Source organism: Carassius gibelio, chromosome B9 (assembly GCF_023724105.1).
Source record: "Carassius gibelio isolate Cgi1373 ecotype wild population from Czech Republic chromosome B9, carGib1.2-hapl.c, whole genome shotgun sequence".
Taxonomy (NCBI): Eukaryota; Metazoa; Chordata; class Actinopteri; order Cypriniformes; family Cyprinidae; genus Carassius; species Carassius gibelio.
The window spans coordinates 26,204,541-26,221,971 of NC_068404.1; the positions used below are offsets into that span (position 1 = coordinate 26,204,541).

The 17,431-nt window shown below is 34.8% G+C and overlaps 1 protein-coding gene across 17 annotated transcripts in view; it reads right to left on the bottom strand.

Annotated features, from left to right (window-relative positions):
- Positions 1-17,431, bottom strand: part of LOC127964594 (tensin-1) — a 282,126-nt gene that overhangs the window by 104,869 nt on the left and 159,826 nt on the right. The window contains exon 1 of one of the 17 annotated variants that reach the window (XM_052564852.1): positions 6,894-7,321. The exons of 13 other annotated variants lie outside the window; for them this stretch is intronic. In XM_052564852.1, the coding sequence (XP_052420812.1) occupies positions 6,894-6,914 (21 nt within the window). In that variant the 5' untranslated portion in view covers positions 6,915-7,321. Of the gene's footprint in view, positions 1-6,893; positions 7,322-17,431 lie in introns of those variants that run through there. 3 more of the 17 variants (XM_052564855.1, XM_052564854.1, XM_052564850.1) reach the window with 3 other exon arrangements.

The following is a 17,431-nucleotide window of genomic DNA, read 5'->3' on the forward strand; positions in this document are numbered from 1 at the left end:
TATTATTTTCATAATACTTAACACTTCGTAATTCACGAAAACACACACATATTGTATGTTAATCTCAAAATAAGCATATATTATCTGCACTCTAAAAAATGCTGGGTTAAATACAACCAAGTGCTGGGTAAAATATGAACAAACCCAGCAAATAGATTTTTTTTCATCCTGTTGCATTCTAAATAAAACCCCATTCATCTGAATTGACACACTATTTGTATTCAAAGTGAAGATTCCAATCTTCCTGAAACATGTTTGACATCCGCAGTCGATTCCAACAAACTCCTCAGGTTAGGAAGACCCTTAGAGATTACTCATTTATGATGGGATTTCTTATCTTAAGGCTTCATTGCAAGCGGGCCCTGTGCTTTCCGACTCGTGTGATCCCGATCTTCCTGACGGGTTCTTCATCAACCCCGGTGTGCTGAACGTGCCGCCTGCCAACCTGCAGTGATAAACAATCCAAGCAAGCAGCGGCGCTTTGTTTCCGCAGAGCAAACGCATTCATCCGTTTAAACTGCAGCAGGCTGTGAAGATGCTGCAGGGGTCTTAAATCAACCCCCTCCCAACCGTCCCAGAGCCTCTGCTTCTACGCAGGAATGTCGTGGCGCGTGTTTGTGCCTCCATCTGCATCTCCTCCCAACACTTCACAGCCTCCAACCATTTGGCGGAGACAGACTTCAACTTGCTAATGCCTGAAAACCTCTTAAAATATCGTTGCTAATTTGCTGTGACCTCTTGAAAAGTGGGGCCCAATCAAAACAGCTCCATGTTGGTTACATTTTGGCTATCTTGTAAGATTCCATGTTCGCTGGCACTCTAATTTAACAACCCTGGAGAACGCAGACGTCTTGAATGCATTTGCTCTGGTGCCGTTCGAAAACAGTGGCTCTTTTAACACGGTAGTCAACAAGGATTACGAGGAAGTCTATCTGTCTGAAGATCATGAAGCCGAATGGAAACGTAACTAGGTGTAAGTGATGGTAGGATAACATAGACATGATCAGGCCCAGACTGCTTTTTGTAGCAAAAACGCTAGAATTATGCTAAATGGAGCTGAAATGTAATCAAATTGGTCGAAATATATAATAAACAAACAAGGTGCAGCGAGTATATAGAACTAGTGAACTACTGGGTGTGTGTTTGTTTTTGTTTGGGCGTAAAATTTATATGTATATATTACAAATATTCATACAAACAAATTCAAAACACATAGCATCACTTTTTATAAAAAATATAAAAACAAAAACAAATATTTGTATTTAGCAAGGACGTATTAAACTGAACAAAGGCGAAAGTAGAAACATTTACATTGTTACAAAAATATTCTGTTTCAAATAAACACTGTTGCTTACGATTTCAAAAAGTTCAAAAGAACTATTTTTTTCCACAAAAATCTTAAGCAGAACATTCATATAAACTGATTATTAATTGATAACAATACAATATTACTTGAGCACCAAATCAGCGTATAAATAAAATGGAAAATATGAATAAGAATTCATATAAACTGTATTACTGTATGATAATATTTTACAGTATTTCACTGTTTTTGTTGTATTTAAACAAAATAAATTCAGCCTTGGTTACAATTTGAGTGTTCTTTCAAAACATACTGTAAATTATATATTTTAAACAAAAATGTGTGTTAATTTCACCTGTTTTTTTTTTTTTTTTTTAGTGATTGATCTAAAGTGCAGGATGGCCAACATAAATAACATGTAATTATGCAGCGATTGAGCAAATACATAAAACTGCTGAAATGTATTCATTTACACACCACATTTCTCCACATCTCGCTGCTAAATTCTGCAAGCGCAGATTCCATGTGAGTCTCGTCATAAGGCAAACATCTGCAGTAAGCAGCATGCTATTTGGAAATAAATATTAGTTTTCCCTTGATAAGACATGTGAGAAGTACAAGAAGGACCTGCTTCAATATAGAAAGAAGAAAAGAAAAACCCTGGACAATAAAGAAAGTTGTTTTGTCATGGTATGAATTTGGGGTAAAGATCTCCAGGTTTGATGCAGTGAGAGTTAAAACATGGCACGAGAATGTAAACAAGCTTAACGACACTCAAAAAATACTCTCAAATTTACGAGTCAGTTACGAGTCCTATCATTTACCTCCAAAGCTGTAATTTCTGTTTATGCACGTTGCGAATGCCTCTTAACAAGCCAGTGTTCAAACCAAACTGCTCTTTTGCATAATCCACTGGTATATTTGAACATCCACGTTGGATGCTGCTTTTCTAAGAAGAAAAGTGAGTCGATCTCAACATTGGACGGCTGGCCAAACTCTCTAATGGCAGAGATGCAGATTTATTTATATGGCGGAATCCAAGCCGACACTAAATACATCTTCCAGCCGTGAGATCAAATGATCCTTGAACTTCCATAAGAGCCCATTTTTTTAATGCACATTTATCACACAGAATTCCACACCGGACAGTGTTAGAGTGCTGTGGATCTGGATTCGTCTGCTTTGCTATGCGTAAGTGGGAAATGTTGGAACTGCAGTAACAGAGGAGCTTGAGGAGCCTATAAATCACAGCTGAAGCCAACAGGAGGAATGCCGAAGAAAACTCTCTTTCGATGATTACCAAGAAACCAAGCGTAGACCATAAAGCAAAAGAAAGCGTCTTCTCTGCGTGTCTTGTTAATATTTGAAACCATTAGCGAAAATCAGCCAACAATTTACCAATAACAATCACAGCTCATTTTGCAATTTTTTTTTTTTTCTAAGTAGAATTCTGTGGAACGTTAAAAGAGTTAAACATTATAAAAATGCATTAATTAGAGTGAGGAATTTGTCCGAATGAAGAATTATTTAATTAAGTTGAAAATGTTTAATCAAACCAGTAATCAGAAATATTTTTTTATAATTTTTATTAAGTCTCTTTTGCTTACAAAAGCTGTATTAATTTGATTTAAAATACAGTAAATCTAAAATGTTCTGAAATATTCTTACTGACTTACTAAAAAGTCTTACTGGCCCCAAACTTTTAAACTGTAGTGGAATTTCCAAACTGTACTAGAGTTCTGTAAATCTCTACTGTAAAGCGCCAATATTGGCAAGCATAATAAATGTACTTAATGAAAACTTATATAAGGAAGTTGATTGATATTGACGCAATGGGATGTGTATAGCTTTGTGAATCTGCAGAGCTTTCTGTGGAGATCTGAATATTCATACTCCGTGTGGGACTGACAATAACTCACTGAAAGAAACAGAAACTTTCTCTTAGAAGAAAAAAGCCTTCAGCATCAAACGGTTGGCAGCGATCACGGATCAGACAGCTTAGCAGGGAAACCAACAAAATGGTCAGTTAATTAGCCCTTTTTGATTGACCGCAAATCTCCTTCTTTCATATCTGAGTCACTGCAGGTTCTTAAGCTCCATCAGCTGATAGTTTTACTGGTGCTTCGGCATGCAATGAAACCTGCGTGAAGCTCACATGCAAGATCAAATACAGTAGAATATGCGGCACATGCAAAAATGAACTGAAAGGACGGAGGAATTAAACACATTTGTTATGAGGGAAATTGAAACCATCTATTTCCCCCTCTCGCTATCTCTAGATAATGATAAATACACTAGATGTGTTCACAACAGCTTTATTTCTTTTTCCCCTCAATTTGAGTCAAATTAGTCAAAATTGCATCTGCAAACATGCCAAAAACACAAAGTGTGCATTCTTTCCCATGCATGAGGTTGAATGGATGAGAGGGGAACAAACAAAGCTATAAATGTTGCAAACATTGCACAGACGGCATGATAACGCTTTACAGCACCAGATCCTCATCAGAGTTTGGCCAAATGAGAATTTGCAATAACTGGCCTGGTACTTGAAAAGCCACAAGGTTCATCTAACCTCTGATGCCATAAACACATTAGTTGAGTCTGCAGCATCATAAATAACCAACACTAAAGAGTCTGGCGTCTGACAGTTAAGGTCATTGTCTGTCCTGACCTCTGGGTCATCAGGTTATGTCTGGTCAATGGAGAAAAAAAGGGTTTGAGCAAGGGTGAATGTTTTTAAAATATGTCCAGGTCATTGATTTTACACACACACACACACACACACAGATATATAACATATATTATATACACATATATTTAAAGTCGCGACAACAGTTACATCACTTTCCCACCGTGACACCGTCCCCATCGTCGTTTCGAATTTTTTAAGTATTTGTTTTTTCTTAAAATATTTATTTTAATTAGGTAAAAAAAATAATTATAAATCATTTAGTTTAAAAGAAAGCATACACTATAATTAAAAACTGAACGCAGCTACAATGCTTTGTGCCAAGAGACAGTCACTTCAGAGATCAGCATAACCACGTCATCTCTTCTCCCTGTGCACCATCTCATTAAAGATGACATATTGGCCACATCGGAAAAGGACGGCCAACTGACAGCCAACCTGAAAGCTGGAATTATATCTATTTTAAGGGGGTCGCACACCGGACGAACAGCGCAGCGCCACATCTTTAAAATTCGAACACATTGTTTTCTATGAGTGTATGCACACTGGCAGCGACATTCAGCGTCTGTCTGCGAGGTCCAGCTACGACTCGGGACGCTTTTCATTTTCCTGCCGCACCACAGAGCGCCATCTGCGTAGTTTTATATAAAATTAGCTGGAAATTGAGCTTGTGCGTATAGAATGTGCGTGTCCGGTGTGCGATGCCTCGAGATGTTCTAGACGTGGCGCAGCGCTTCTCATCCGGTGTGACTGCCTTTAGACAAGAAATATGAAGCTCTGTCAGAAGCAAGCAGGCAGCTCATGCACAAGACAATATTCCTGGACCCGCGCTACCGGGATGACTACGACCAGACTGTTGAAGAGAACGAGAAACGGGCATTCTCGGTAGGGAAGCGCAGTCAACGCACCACGTGAGAGAAGAGAGAGAACAAAATGAGGAGGAAGCCGTCATCGAGCCGCTGCCCAAAAAAAAAAAAAAACTCTGAAAGCACTGTTAATAAATGCCAATTTATAGTATTTTTAATTAGTAAGTTTAAGTTTTTATTCTATATTCATTTCTAATTTATACGGCTTTATCTTATTTAAACTTTGTGTAATTTATTTAGCCCTATTTTATTTTCTTAATAATAAAAAAAACATTCTAATATTGGCTAAGCAGTAAACGTTCTATGGTTACTTTTTTGGGTCCACATTTTGCCGATTTTCAGTTTCTTTCTTTTTTTTTTTTGCCTATGCATTGTGGTATTTTTATTTGTTATGTTAATAAAAGGTCTGTATTTAATATCATTGAGTTTTTTTTTTGTTTGTTTGTTTGTTTTGTCCATTCAAGCAATTGACGCCGGTTTGCCAGTTGCCGTTAATTCGAAAGTGAACGTATGACGTGCACGCATTTATAAGCTATTTAAAAGCAAGGAAGCGAGGAAAAGAGGACATCCCCCTACCATCCGTCATTAATTGTAATAAAAATGAAATGAAGAAAAATGCAAAGAAATAATAGAAGTCTGCATGTTATTTTAGAGTGTTTCTTATTTTGGAAATATGTCCAGGACAGGTTCTTCACAGGTTTGGTGGGATGCATATACAGAAGAGAACGCCACACGCCGTGGTGCTGGTCTGCACCACAGGAGGACGGCTATTGTTCAGCATTTTACAGCAGCTTTGTCAAGCTGTCAGACGCATTTGTTACAGCAGAAAGGGAAGCTCTGAAAACATGCCACTCAGAGACCCGAATCAAAGCTGAGTGTCCTCGCTGTGAGATCACAGTGACACCTACACCAGACCGAAGACTCACGCTAACACTGACAGCGGAGTCTGACTCCAGGTCACACTCTACACTCTCAGCAGATCCAAACTGCACATAAACACAAGCAGACAACCAGCATATAATTAGGACCAATTAAGCCACGTCACAAATATTTAAATAGCAATTCATATGAATGAAAATTCATCAATTGTAAAAGCAGCTCTAGAGAAGAGAATAGTTGCATTATTCAAGTTCAATGTTGATTCGATTCCGTTCAATAACTGTGTCATTGTTGCAAATTTAGTATCATTATCCTGCTCAATTCAGTTCACATTTTGAAGGCTAATGAACTTTTTAAGTTCATTATGGAAGCTGTAAATCTTCCTAATATTTAAATGCAATGCCTTTAGAAACATTGAGCTGGGTCTCACGCCAACAAAACCAAACAAACAGCATCACATAAATGAAAAGACAAATTACTACAGCAAAGAGAAAGCTTTTCAGTAAATGATGACTTCAATTTCAGTCTGTTCCTTGCACAAAACAATTGACGACTTCAGATATCTTGAAGTATAGTCCTAGACTTTTTTATTCTAATTCTGAGAAGTTTAAAGGTATGAACTCTTCTTCAAAACATCATTAAACAAAGTCAAAGATTTGATGATGAATAAAGACTAGTTTAATTTTTAGATGAACTATTCCTTTAAAATCACTTCTATTTTATACAAAACAGATTCAGAATCAACTGTGGAAACTCAACCCAGGAGTTCAGATTCTGCTGTAAAGCACAATCACATGAAGACAAAGTGTCAATATTTGCCTCAAATCAGTTCAGCTTTGGTTTAGTTTAGTTACACCAGCAGTTTGATTTACTTTCAGCATCGGGTCTCATCCCAAAGCCAGCTAAATGTCTTCTTGACATCACCACAGCAGTCCCGCGCTTTTCACAAACCTACAAGAGCTGCTTGACTGTTCTCTTCTCACACGTTCTGCAGTCTGAGCTCGACTTAAACACGTCTGCGAGCACTTAGTCTCTGTCTTCACACAGAACAAGCAAACAAACCATCAGAGGCACACACACGCGCAGCTCCGAGAGCAAATGAGGTTAAAATTCCCCAGATATCTGAGGAGGTTCCCAGCTCCCGCGATCTCCCTACCTGAAACACAGCGGTGGCCATCCTCGATGGGTGTGAATGTGTGTGTGTGTTTCAGCCCCAGCGCCGCATTCTCCTCCGAGCTGAGAGTGTTGCGGGATCGTCCGGTCTGGATCTTCGGCAGCGCAGCGCACCTCTCTCAAACACACGCTATAATCCAGCCAGCAGGAGTGAGTTGTAGATATAGATGTAGATGTGCGCAAACACAGTGGTTTTCTTGGCTTCCCGAGAAAGGCTGAAATGTTGACTCACATTCCCTGTTCGCTCTAGCCAAATAAAGAGGACCATAAAAGATATTCACACTTTATATGGCTATGGACTAAGAGAGGAGGTCAGATCCTGACGCAGCACCTACAAACTCAATGAGCGCACGGCACGGAAATCTAGGAAGTCTAGCTGCAGGCTACTGCCATTCCCCTTTCCCTCTCACTTGTTTGCCCTCCCTTTTTTGCTCTCTCTCTCTATCTCTCTCCCTCCCCTTTGCTCACTGTGAGCATTTATGAAACAGACAAGGGGAAAAAATCCTTAGAAAAATATACACAAGGTCTAAAATTAACTCAAATGCACCAAATGCATGGGGGGGGATATTTTTAAGCAAAATTACACATCAGTTGGCCAGTTACATTAAAAGTGCATTTGTTAATAATATTTAGACTAATAATCGAGAGAGAGATAGAGAGAGAGAGAGAGAGAGAGAGAACTTAATAGTTTAAGACAACCAGGTTCAGAATGTCTCAATGTGTTTTTTGTTGGATAAGCTGAAAACAACTGAAAAGTTGACAAAACTCTAAAATCTTGTGAAGCTGGTTGCCTTATACTTTTAAGTTCTCAACTTGTTTATTTTTTTTATGTTTTTTTTTTACAGTATACTGTATATATAAGCAATTTTTGAAAAGCTTTTTTCATATATATTCATACACACATTTTTTAAAGTAACATATAAATCTATTTGCAAAATCTTCATAATCACAATAAAATAATGTTACAAAACAAAATAAAAAACAAGGAAAGTAGTTTATGGTTGGTAAATATCTAGGTGAATCTCGTCCAAGTTATGTCTGTATGCCAAAAGCAAAAAAAAAAAAAAAAAATTAAAGAAAAAAAAATATATTATTCTAAACCGTCACAGAAATGAGAATTCACCCAAACACAGCTGAAATCTCCAGCAGGTTTTGTGTTGACAGACAAAAGCCTTTCAGCCTCCTCATCAGCCCACCACTCTGCGCTCTCCTTCTCTAGTTGTTATCAAGTTCTCAGTTTACAGGTTTAACATGAGTTGACAAGCTCAAAGGCAGGCTGAGTTACGCAGAAGAGCACCCAGCGTGAGCTGTGTAGCTGTAAAGCACTGATCTGAAGAACAACACCGAGCCTAACGCTCTCCCAGACCGACTCGGGATTTATAAAACAAACGACTACAATCCTCCATAAACCAGCCAGAGTGCTTGAGCTTCTGAAGGATACTCACTGACTGATGGATCACAGACAAAATACAACAACACAAGATTTATACAACTGCTCCTGGAGGAAATACCAATGCAGCAAAGTAGCAAGTCCTAGTTCCTTTATCATGGTCATCACACTCAATGTGGATGTGCATGAGAATCAAAACATAGCACACATAGCATAAAGGCTAAATACAAGCCAGACAGAAGAGCTCAAACTCAATTTAGTGTGCAAATTGATATATATTCAAGTATTCGATTGTTGGTTACGTTTTCAATGCTAAACATTTCAATCAAACCAAAAGAGAGATTTACGAACTTAACTGATTAAATCTACAAAGCAAGGTATGAACACAGTATGCACAATTCAGTAGTTCAAGCCACTGATCTATATATCTATACTTGAGTTCGATCCGCCATTTGACTAATCCCTACCAGCAGAGAGCACCATTGAGTCACATGCAAACCGCTGACCTAAAATCACCCGATTTGAAGCAAATCAGTCAAACGGGATTAGTTTTTCTATTATTTATATGTAAATTAATCTTTATTTCAGATGTTATCTGCAATGTTTATGGTATTTTTGCGCAAGGATAGTGATAAATTTAAATGGGTTAATGGGCTAAATGGGTTAGGTGGGTTTGTCTGCTGCGCACTGCCAACACAGGTAACTGATCCAACACAAAATATACCCTATTTCTTTATGTACGTAATTATTCAGGAATTATTAAACATGAACCTATTAGTATCAGAAATTCATATACAATGAATAATACAATAGCCTCTGTAACTATATTGCTTTATACTGAAATGAAAAGCTTACCATCTTGAAATAAAGCTTCATATCCGTACTGTATGTAATCAGCTATTTCTCTGAATAATTTAAGATGTGTATATGTTTAATATTCTGATTGAAAAACATCTATTTCAGACTCTAAAAGATTGCGCAAATATGTTTACTAGCATTACGTTTCCACATAAAATGTTGTTTACTAAATTAATAATAAATTTAACAACCGTTTTAAATCATAACTTGCTTTAAAATGAACGATGTTTCGGTTAGCGCCTACTGTATGAATAAAAACACTATAACAAATTATATAAACAACGAATAACTACAAGGCGAATAAAGGTATATGTGTAGACAACAAAGCATAAATCTTTCTTCACATTTCAGAACGAGCACTTTGTCTTTTGTTATATATGTTGAGGTCGTGTCCGTCTGATGTTTATCATGTTCATGATGTTCGCTACTGTAACGTTAATCAATGTAGCTTTTTAATAAGTAACATTAGGGGAAATTCCCGACATAAAAAAAAAAATTTTTTTTTTAATTACGTTTTTTTTTTTTTTTTTGTAAGAATGTACATATAGGCCTAGATACTTCAGATTTAAAAAGCTGACTTGTTAGGTGATGTTTTCACATTAAATTAATACGATTTCTTATTAATTCAATGGAATGTATGGGAATACTACAGATTACCAATATGGCGGCGCGGCGGCTTCACTTTCATGACGTCATGAGCAATCCAGTTCTATAGATCAGTGGATCAAGCTTAAATAACTGAAGAAATTTAAACACTTGCAGTTAAAATAAATCCTAATCAGAATGTGAACAGCATGGAATTTTACTACTGGCTTCAGGGCTGTTTGAGACCAGACAGAACCGACGCAATTACTGAGAAGATACTGACTGATTTAGTGCTGAAACCTTCTGCCCTCAGGATACAAACACTTACTTTCAACTTCTGATTATCCTTTAGTTTAACTACAACAGCACATTAGGGCTGAATAGATTTCATAAAATAGTTGTATTAATTTGTAAATAATATTTATTTAAAAATGATTAATATTTAAAGAATACAAAAAAAATATTAAAAAATAAACTAAATATTCATTATATATATATATATATATATATACATATACATATATATATATATATATATATATATATATATATATATACATATATATATATATATATACATATATATATATATATATATATATATATATATATGTATATATATATATATATATATATATATATATATATATATATATATATATATATATATATATATATATATATATATATGTATATATATACGTATATATGTATATATATATACGTATATATATATATATATATATATATATATATATATATATATATACGTATATATATATATATATGTATGTATATATATATATATATATATATATATATATATATATATGTATATATATGTGTATATATATATATATATATATATATATATATATATATATATATATATATATATATATATATATATATATATATGTATACAAAAATGTAAGTACATATTATGATTTACTTATTTTTGTAGAGGTTTAACATTAAAAATGTATAAAATATAATAAATAATAAAAACAAAACAAAACAAAATAGTAGATAACTTTCAGTGTCTCATGTATTTTGTCTCATGCAGTCGTTTCCACAATTCCACAATATATTAGGACTGGAAATGGAAAACTGGTTAATAACATAATAATAATAATCATAATCATAATAATAGTAATTATAATTATTATTATTATGATTATGATTATTATTATTATGTTATTAACCAGTTTTCCATTTCCAGTCCTAATATATTGTGGAATTGTGGAAACGACTGCTCCAGGTTAATTCTGAAAAATACAGCTCTTTGTGCTCCTAAAAATACAGACAATCATTTGTTTGGGCGTGACGTCGTGCAATCGTGCCATTTAATCATCATTTCTGATGGTGGTTTCCACGAAGCTAACAATTGAAGGTCTTTTTTCGGAGCGCACCATCCTATTGGAAAACACGAGCTGTTTTGTTTGGTGATATCAAAATAATTATACAGAAGAGCTCTGCTTCAAAGTGAGATGTCTGTTTGGAGCGTCTCTTACCAGATGTTGGTATGATGTGGGATGCAGAATCCAGCATTAATGACAAGCCTGACGAAAGAGGAGGAGAAGAGCTGAGGGAAAGCACAGCGATCCCATCAAGCTAAATATTGGCCTTGTCCCAGATGCAGCACTTGATGTGGACTTTGCTTGTTAGCAAGACCTTTTGTATGTACCTATGTATTACTCAAAAATATGATGTTAGGCACCTTTGTGGTAAACTACTAACAATCTATAGAATTATTTTTTATAGATGTATATATTTTATTTTAATTATATAAATAAAAAAAAAGTTTGCTAGATCAATACATAATGAATGCACTATTATTTCCTATTGGTGCTGACTAATGTCTAGTCTGACTTGTGTTAGCTAGAATAGTACTTTTTACTTTCAATACTTAAGCACGTTAAAAATAAAGTACTTTTGTACTTTTACTTAAATGAAATTGAAAACAAGTAATATTTTATTAGAGTAAAAAAAAAAAAAATACAATTTAAAAAAATTACATGCATGATACTCAATCACATAAAAGATTGCAACTAAATTTTAATTTTCATGTGCATGTGAATGAGATCACTGATACTTCAGCAACACATTCAAAATAGGAGAACTAGCTTGAACAATTATGCATGCATATTTGCTTAGAAACAACAACAGAAACACAAACAAGGAATGCAGACCTGTCTTAAAAAAATCCCCTATTAGAAGCTGGCATGTTATGAGTCTGACATATATCCTGTGTCCTGGATTTTATTATCTTTAATGATCCTCTCTGTGCTGCCTGTAATAAGCATCATTATAAGTAACACTCAGGATGGTGTTTAATGTTTGCAGCTAGTGTAAGAAGAAAAAAATGCCAGGTCTAGCATGGCACCAGAGCCCAAGAGGTCCCAAAACAACAACTGTTCCTCCAACTAGTGCACTACAGGAGAACATTCCCGTGATTCCGAGGAGGAACGTCCTGCTGGAACACGCAGGGGCCAATCAGAGCCCTGCAGAGAGGCAGGTGTGTGAACAAGCAGCCCACCGCGCTGTTCATGCTTACATATGGAGCACACATTCATCAAACTGTGAATTTCTCAAGCTGCGGGTGGTAAGGACACAACATCACTACCAATCCTCACCTTTGCTAAAGACATGAACTGATGATCACAACCCCTGTCAGCATATTTTTAAAAAAACTGTATAAAGTTGTAGATGCTATAATTAGTAAAACATGCTTGTATTTAACAAGACAGTTTCAAAAGGAAAAATGAAAATTCTGTCATTATTTACTCAATCTCATGATGTTCCAAATCTGTATGGCTTAATTTATTAAGATTTTTTCTCTCTCTCTCTCAGGGGTAAAATAACCACAGATTAAATGATTAGTTGCAAGATAAAAATATATATTTGTTGATATAATTAAACCGCAATTAAATTGCAAGGATTATTTTGATTGACATAATAATGTTGATCACTACAACAGCTTAATATTATGTTTAATTTAAACTTTCAATTAATTAATTCACTGACTAAAAATAAAAAATAAATAAAATATAAAATACAAAATACAAATTTTACAAAATAAAAAAAATATTAAAAATAAATTAATAAAATTACATAATAAAATAAATTAAATGAAAAAACACAATTAAATACTAAAAAATTGAAAATGGTAAAATTAAAATTAAATTAATATGAGCTGTAGTGACTTATAGAAATATGATTAAGTTCCAAAATTGCATGACTTAGACAAAATTGTATGAAGCTATTTATTTAGTTTAAGTTAAATGGTTTTTAGTTCAAACTAATACTACTGATAATAATAATAATAATAATAATAATAATAATAATAATAATAATAATAATAACAAGTTTTATTATTATTATTATTATTATTATTATTATTATTATTATTATTATTATTATTATTATTATTGACCTATTAGACCTACTACCACACATAATTTACCACAAACTTAAATAAATGCATGGGCAAAGGTAAAAATGTATTTGATTTGTGTTTATTATTATTGCAATAATATTGTTTATTAAATAAGTTACATTTAATGTGTGCTACGCTAGCCGTTTATTTGGACTGAAATGGACCAGATGAACTGGTTCCAGGGCCATCAAACATGCTGTAATAATTACTGACAACTTTAATTGTTATTCAATCAACTTAAACATTGCATTTATTCTAAATTAAGTTGTTCTAAGTCAGTGTTGTTTGCTGGTTGAACATAATTTAATTAGAAGCTGACCCCCATTTAGTCTGTTGTGTTGCAAAGATTACAAGTTTGGAACCTATAAACAATTAAAGAATGCTCATTTTGTGGCGAATTATCCCTGTAATGAACTGTTGGTGGACATGCATTATGAACCCTGCTGTACAATGACTCCATACATGGAATGGAATTGTTTTTATGACTCTCAACAAAGTTTTTGTCCAAGAAGACCAATTCAATGAGGTCACACGCTATCAAGTCTACTCACAGTCAGGCTCACTGTAGGAACCCAACACTGCTCAAATCAACTGAATGTACACACATATGTTCATCAAAAACACGCAGACTCACACACTCTGGCAGAGTGATGACTACGTCCACATATCGGGTTCCTACAGACACAGAAGAGCCAATGAATGCCAAGCAATGGAAATAATCAACATATACAGCAAGAGAGAACATTCTAGGTCGGAGCATAGACAGGAACTTTAGTGCTGTGACACTGCAAGAAAGAAATCCTGATGAATGACTGCTGATTTTTAGGTTTTGGTGAAAAACACTCTGAGCCAGCAGGAATTCTCTGGGATTAGCATGTGGGCAGTCCAGACTCAGACATCTAGTCTTCATCTGCACAGTAATGCATTTTTTTTTAATTGGTACAAATGCTAAATGCTGTTATTTTAAACTTTCAGTTAAAAAAAATTAAAAAAAAATATTATATATATATATATATATATATTCAAATAAAAAAACTGTTAATTTTAAATGCAATAATATTCCACTGTACTTACTGTACTTTTTTATAAATGCCGCTTCAGTGATCAACAATCAGAAAAGATGGTGAGAAATATAATTTCAAAGCAAAGAGACGCAGAGCATCGCTGTCTTCCATCAGTACTCATTTACCCCTCATACAAATGCGTGTATGATGCCTTCCATCTCATGGTTCACCAGCATTGTTCAATGCAGACATTGCATGGAAATCATCTAAACTGATATGACTGACTCTGGTCATGTGGTACTAAATAAACGCTCTCCATTCTCTCTAAACACTACCATCTTGCTGCATCTTGTTACTAGAGGAAGAGTTTTTCTGACTGCAGAGCTGACATGCTATGATCCTGAAGGTCTGAATGTTCTGCAGTGTGAGTCAAACACATAATGATGATTTGGTGAGATCTTGTTCTCACCAAATCACACGCTCAGTCGCTCACACTTTATTGCCCTCCATATGCAAGCATGAGCCAGGCTGATAAAAACACAATCAAATAAAGCAGGTTTTGATCAAACTGAACATTTGGAGTGACCCTTCATAGACAAACATTTGGCTTCAAAAAATACTTTGTTAAAAATGTTCAAAGCACTGATGTTATAAGATATAGGCTTTAAAGAGGCTAGAAAGATAGATAGATGAGAATGAGTTAAATTGAGAAAGATTTTTTTTTTATACGTTTTAAAAAATCCAGTTTGTACAATAATGGTGTACTGTTCAGACACACACACCCGCCTGAACTCCACCCAACAGAGCAACTCATAATACATACTAATATCCCTCATGGCAGTGCCAATGTCACGATGCAGTCTGTTTCTAATAAAACATATCATTTGTGTCTCTCTGTTTCCAGCATGTGTATTCTTTCTCCTCTTCTGCTCTTCCCCAATGGCTCATGCTGCTTCTCCCTTGGCCTGCTGTTTACATATTTTCCATAATGTCTTGATTACTCCATCTCAACCAGTTTGGGTGTTGCTGTTTGTTTTCCCAACTGTATCTATGCCTGCAGCGTTGAGAATTGAGTAGGAAGAGGAACACATAAATCATGAATGATGAGTAATCATACTCCACCGTCTGACAGAGAATGCCCAGACAGACTCACGCTTGTTGGCTCATGCTGGGATTGTAAACGCAGTCTGTATGAAAACACTTAACCTGATCTAATGAACCTCTAGGGTGCATGCGATGTCCAGAAGTGTGCTTAACTTCTCTTTGCATGTCCTCTCAAACAGCGAGCAACTGCCCTTCGGAGCTAAAGTGTGCCTCATTAAGTACTGTATATGTTAAAGGTACCAACAAATTAACAAAAGAACTCATGTGGAACAGTTTCCTTTCAGTTTAAAAGCTTATAGTTGATTTAAGTGTCAAACAAAATCATACTGAGATTATAAAATCATAACGAGACAAATATAGCAATTTTGAAGTGATTACCAGGTTAAACCAACCAACACTTTACAATGAGGTCTAATTTGTTAATGCATTTGCTAACAAACTATCAACAAGCAATAAATGTTTTATTCATTATTTTATTTTATTATTATTTATTCTTTGTATTTTTATTATTTTAATAATAAACAGTGATAGTGATAGAGGAAGAGCTGCAGTTCCTAAAAAACATTTCTACTCAAAATGTTACTCAAATAACAGTAACAGAATCCCAGGTAATCCACACAAAATGTAATTTCATTATCCAGACAACTCATTCATTGTGTACCGTGACAAAGGGGTGCAGGGGTCAAAGCTCGTGTACCATAAACCCTACATGACGTCTCTAGTTCATATATAGCACACATAATACCGTAGATGAGAGAGAGATGAAGTCATGAAACACAGTAAGATCACATTCTCTTAAAGCTAAAATCACACACAATATTCAAAACAAATTTCCTGTTACAGCAGAAATCACCAAGCCCATCCAAAATCACCATGTTTATCCATGATATAATATTTCTTTCTTATTTTTTTTTTATCATTATATATTTTAATATTATATTTGTAATTATATATATATATATATAAAAAATTTTTTTTTTTTTTTTAGTTGACATTCATTCTTTCAGCTATCAATAAGACTGCAGTACTCTGTGCTCTATTTAACAATCCACTCCAGAGAACTGCAGAAAAGAGTGCATGTCCCATCTGGACGTGTTCATAACTAAACATCTGATATGATGCAAGCTCTGGTGTTTTTTGTCAGCAAGTCAGGTACATGTGTTCACATCACAAAACGTGTCTCCTGAGGTAAATGATCCCGCTGTGTGAGAGAGACTAACTCCTCATGAACTCTGAAATGAGACGAATGTCAAGCACAGGCTTAGAAACATCTGGAATAGAAGCTCAGCTGTGTGACTGCAGAGACCTACAGAATAATCATGACGTATGTGCGCACTGCATATTGATGTATAGCGAAAAGATTTTAATTTGTGTGATACAGGCTACACTTTTAATGAGATTCTACTCAATATATACTGCAATATTTATGCATTTGTCTGAAAATCCTAATAGACATTGTTGTCAAGAAGATAAAATATTTAATAATCATTTTATGCTTTTAGTGACATTTTAATAAATTACCAATGTAGCAATAACACTTTGGAGTAATGATGCATAATGAATCAGACATTTGAATCGAATCATTAAAATGGACAGTTTGATGCACTGATTTGAAAAAATGAATCAAATGAATTTCCTTTCAATGCAAATAAAACTAGTCTAAATGTATAGTCTCAAAAAAAAAAAAAAGCATTAAAACCATCATTGTGATATGCAGGACACTGCTTTGTGAAAAAGTTGTTTCTTTCAAAGCTATATACAGTGTATGACCTGTGACCTTTAATTAAATCAAGTAATCAAGACTTTGGATTAATATGCTTTGAATCATTACATAATATTCTCACTCCTCTACGTCCCTGTGGAATGGCCACTATCATCACCTCTCGGCTTCAATCTCGTTCAGTTTCACTCTAGAAATCTCCGGAAATCTTATTCCTGTCCCAAAGAGCACATGGGAGTTGACTTCCTTCAAGAGACGTCTCACTCGTCAACAGCACAGAACATCAAATGCTTCAATCCGTCGGTGACTTTACAATCTGTTTACCTTCCATAATTAGAGTCACAAAGGCTTGTTGTTGTGCAGGATAAGAACATCATGAGAGATCTGGATATGAACAGCTCAATTATAGTCGATGGGCACA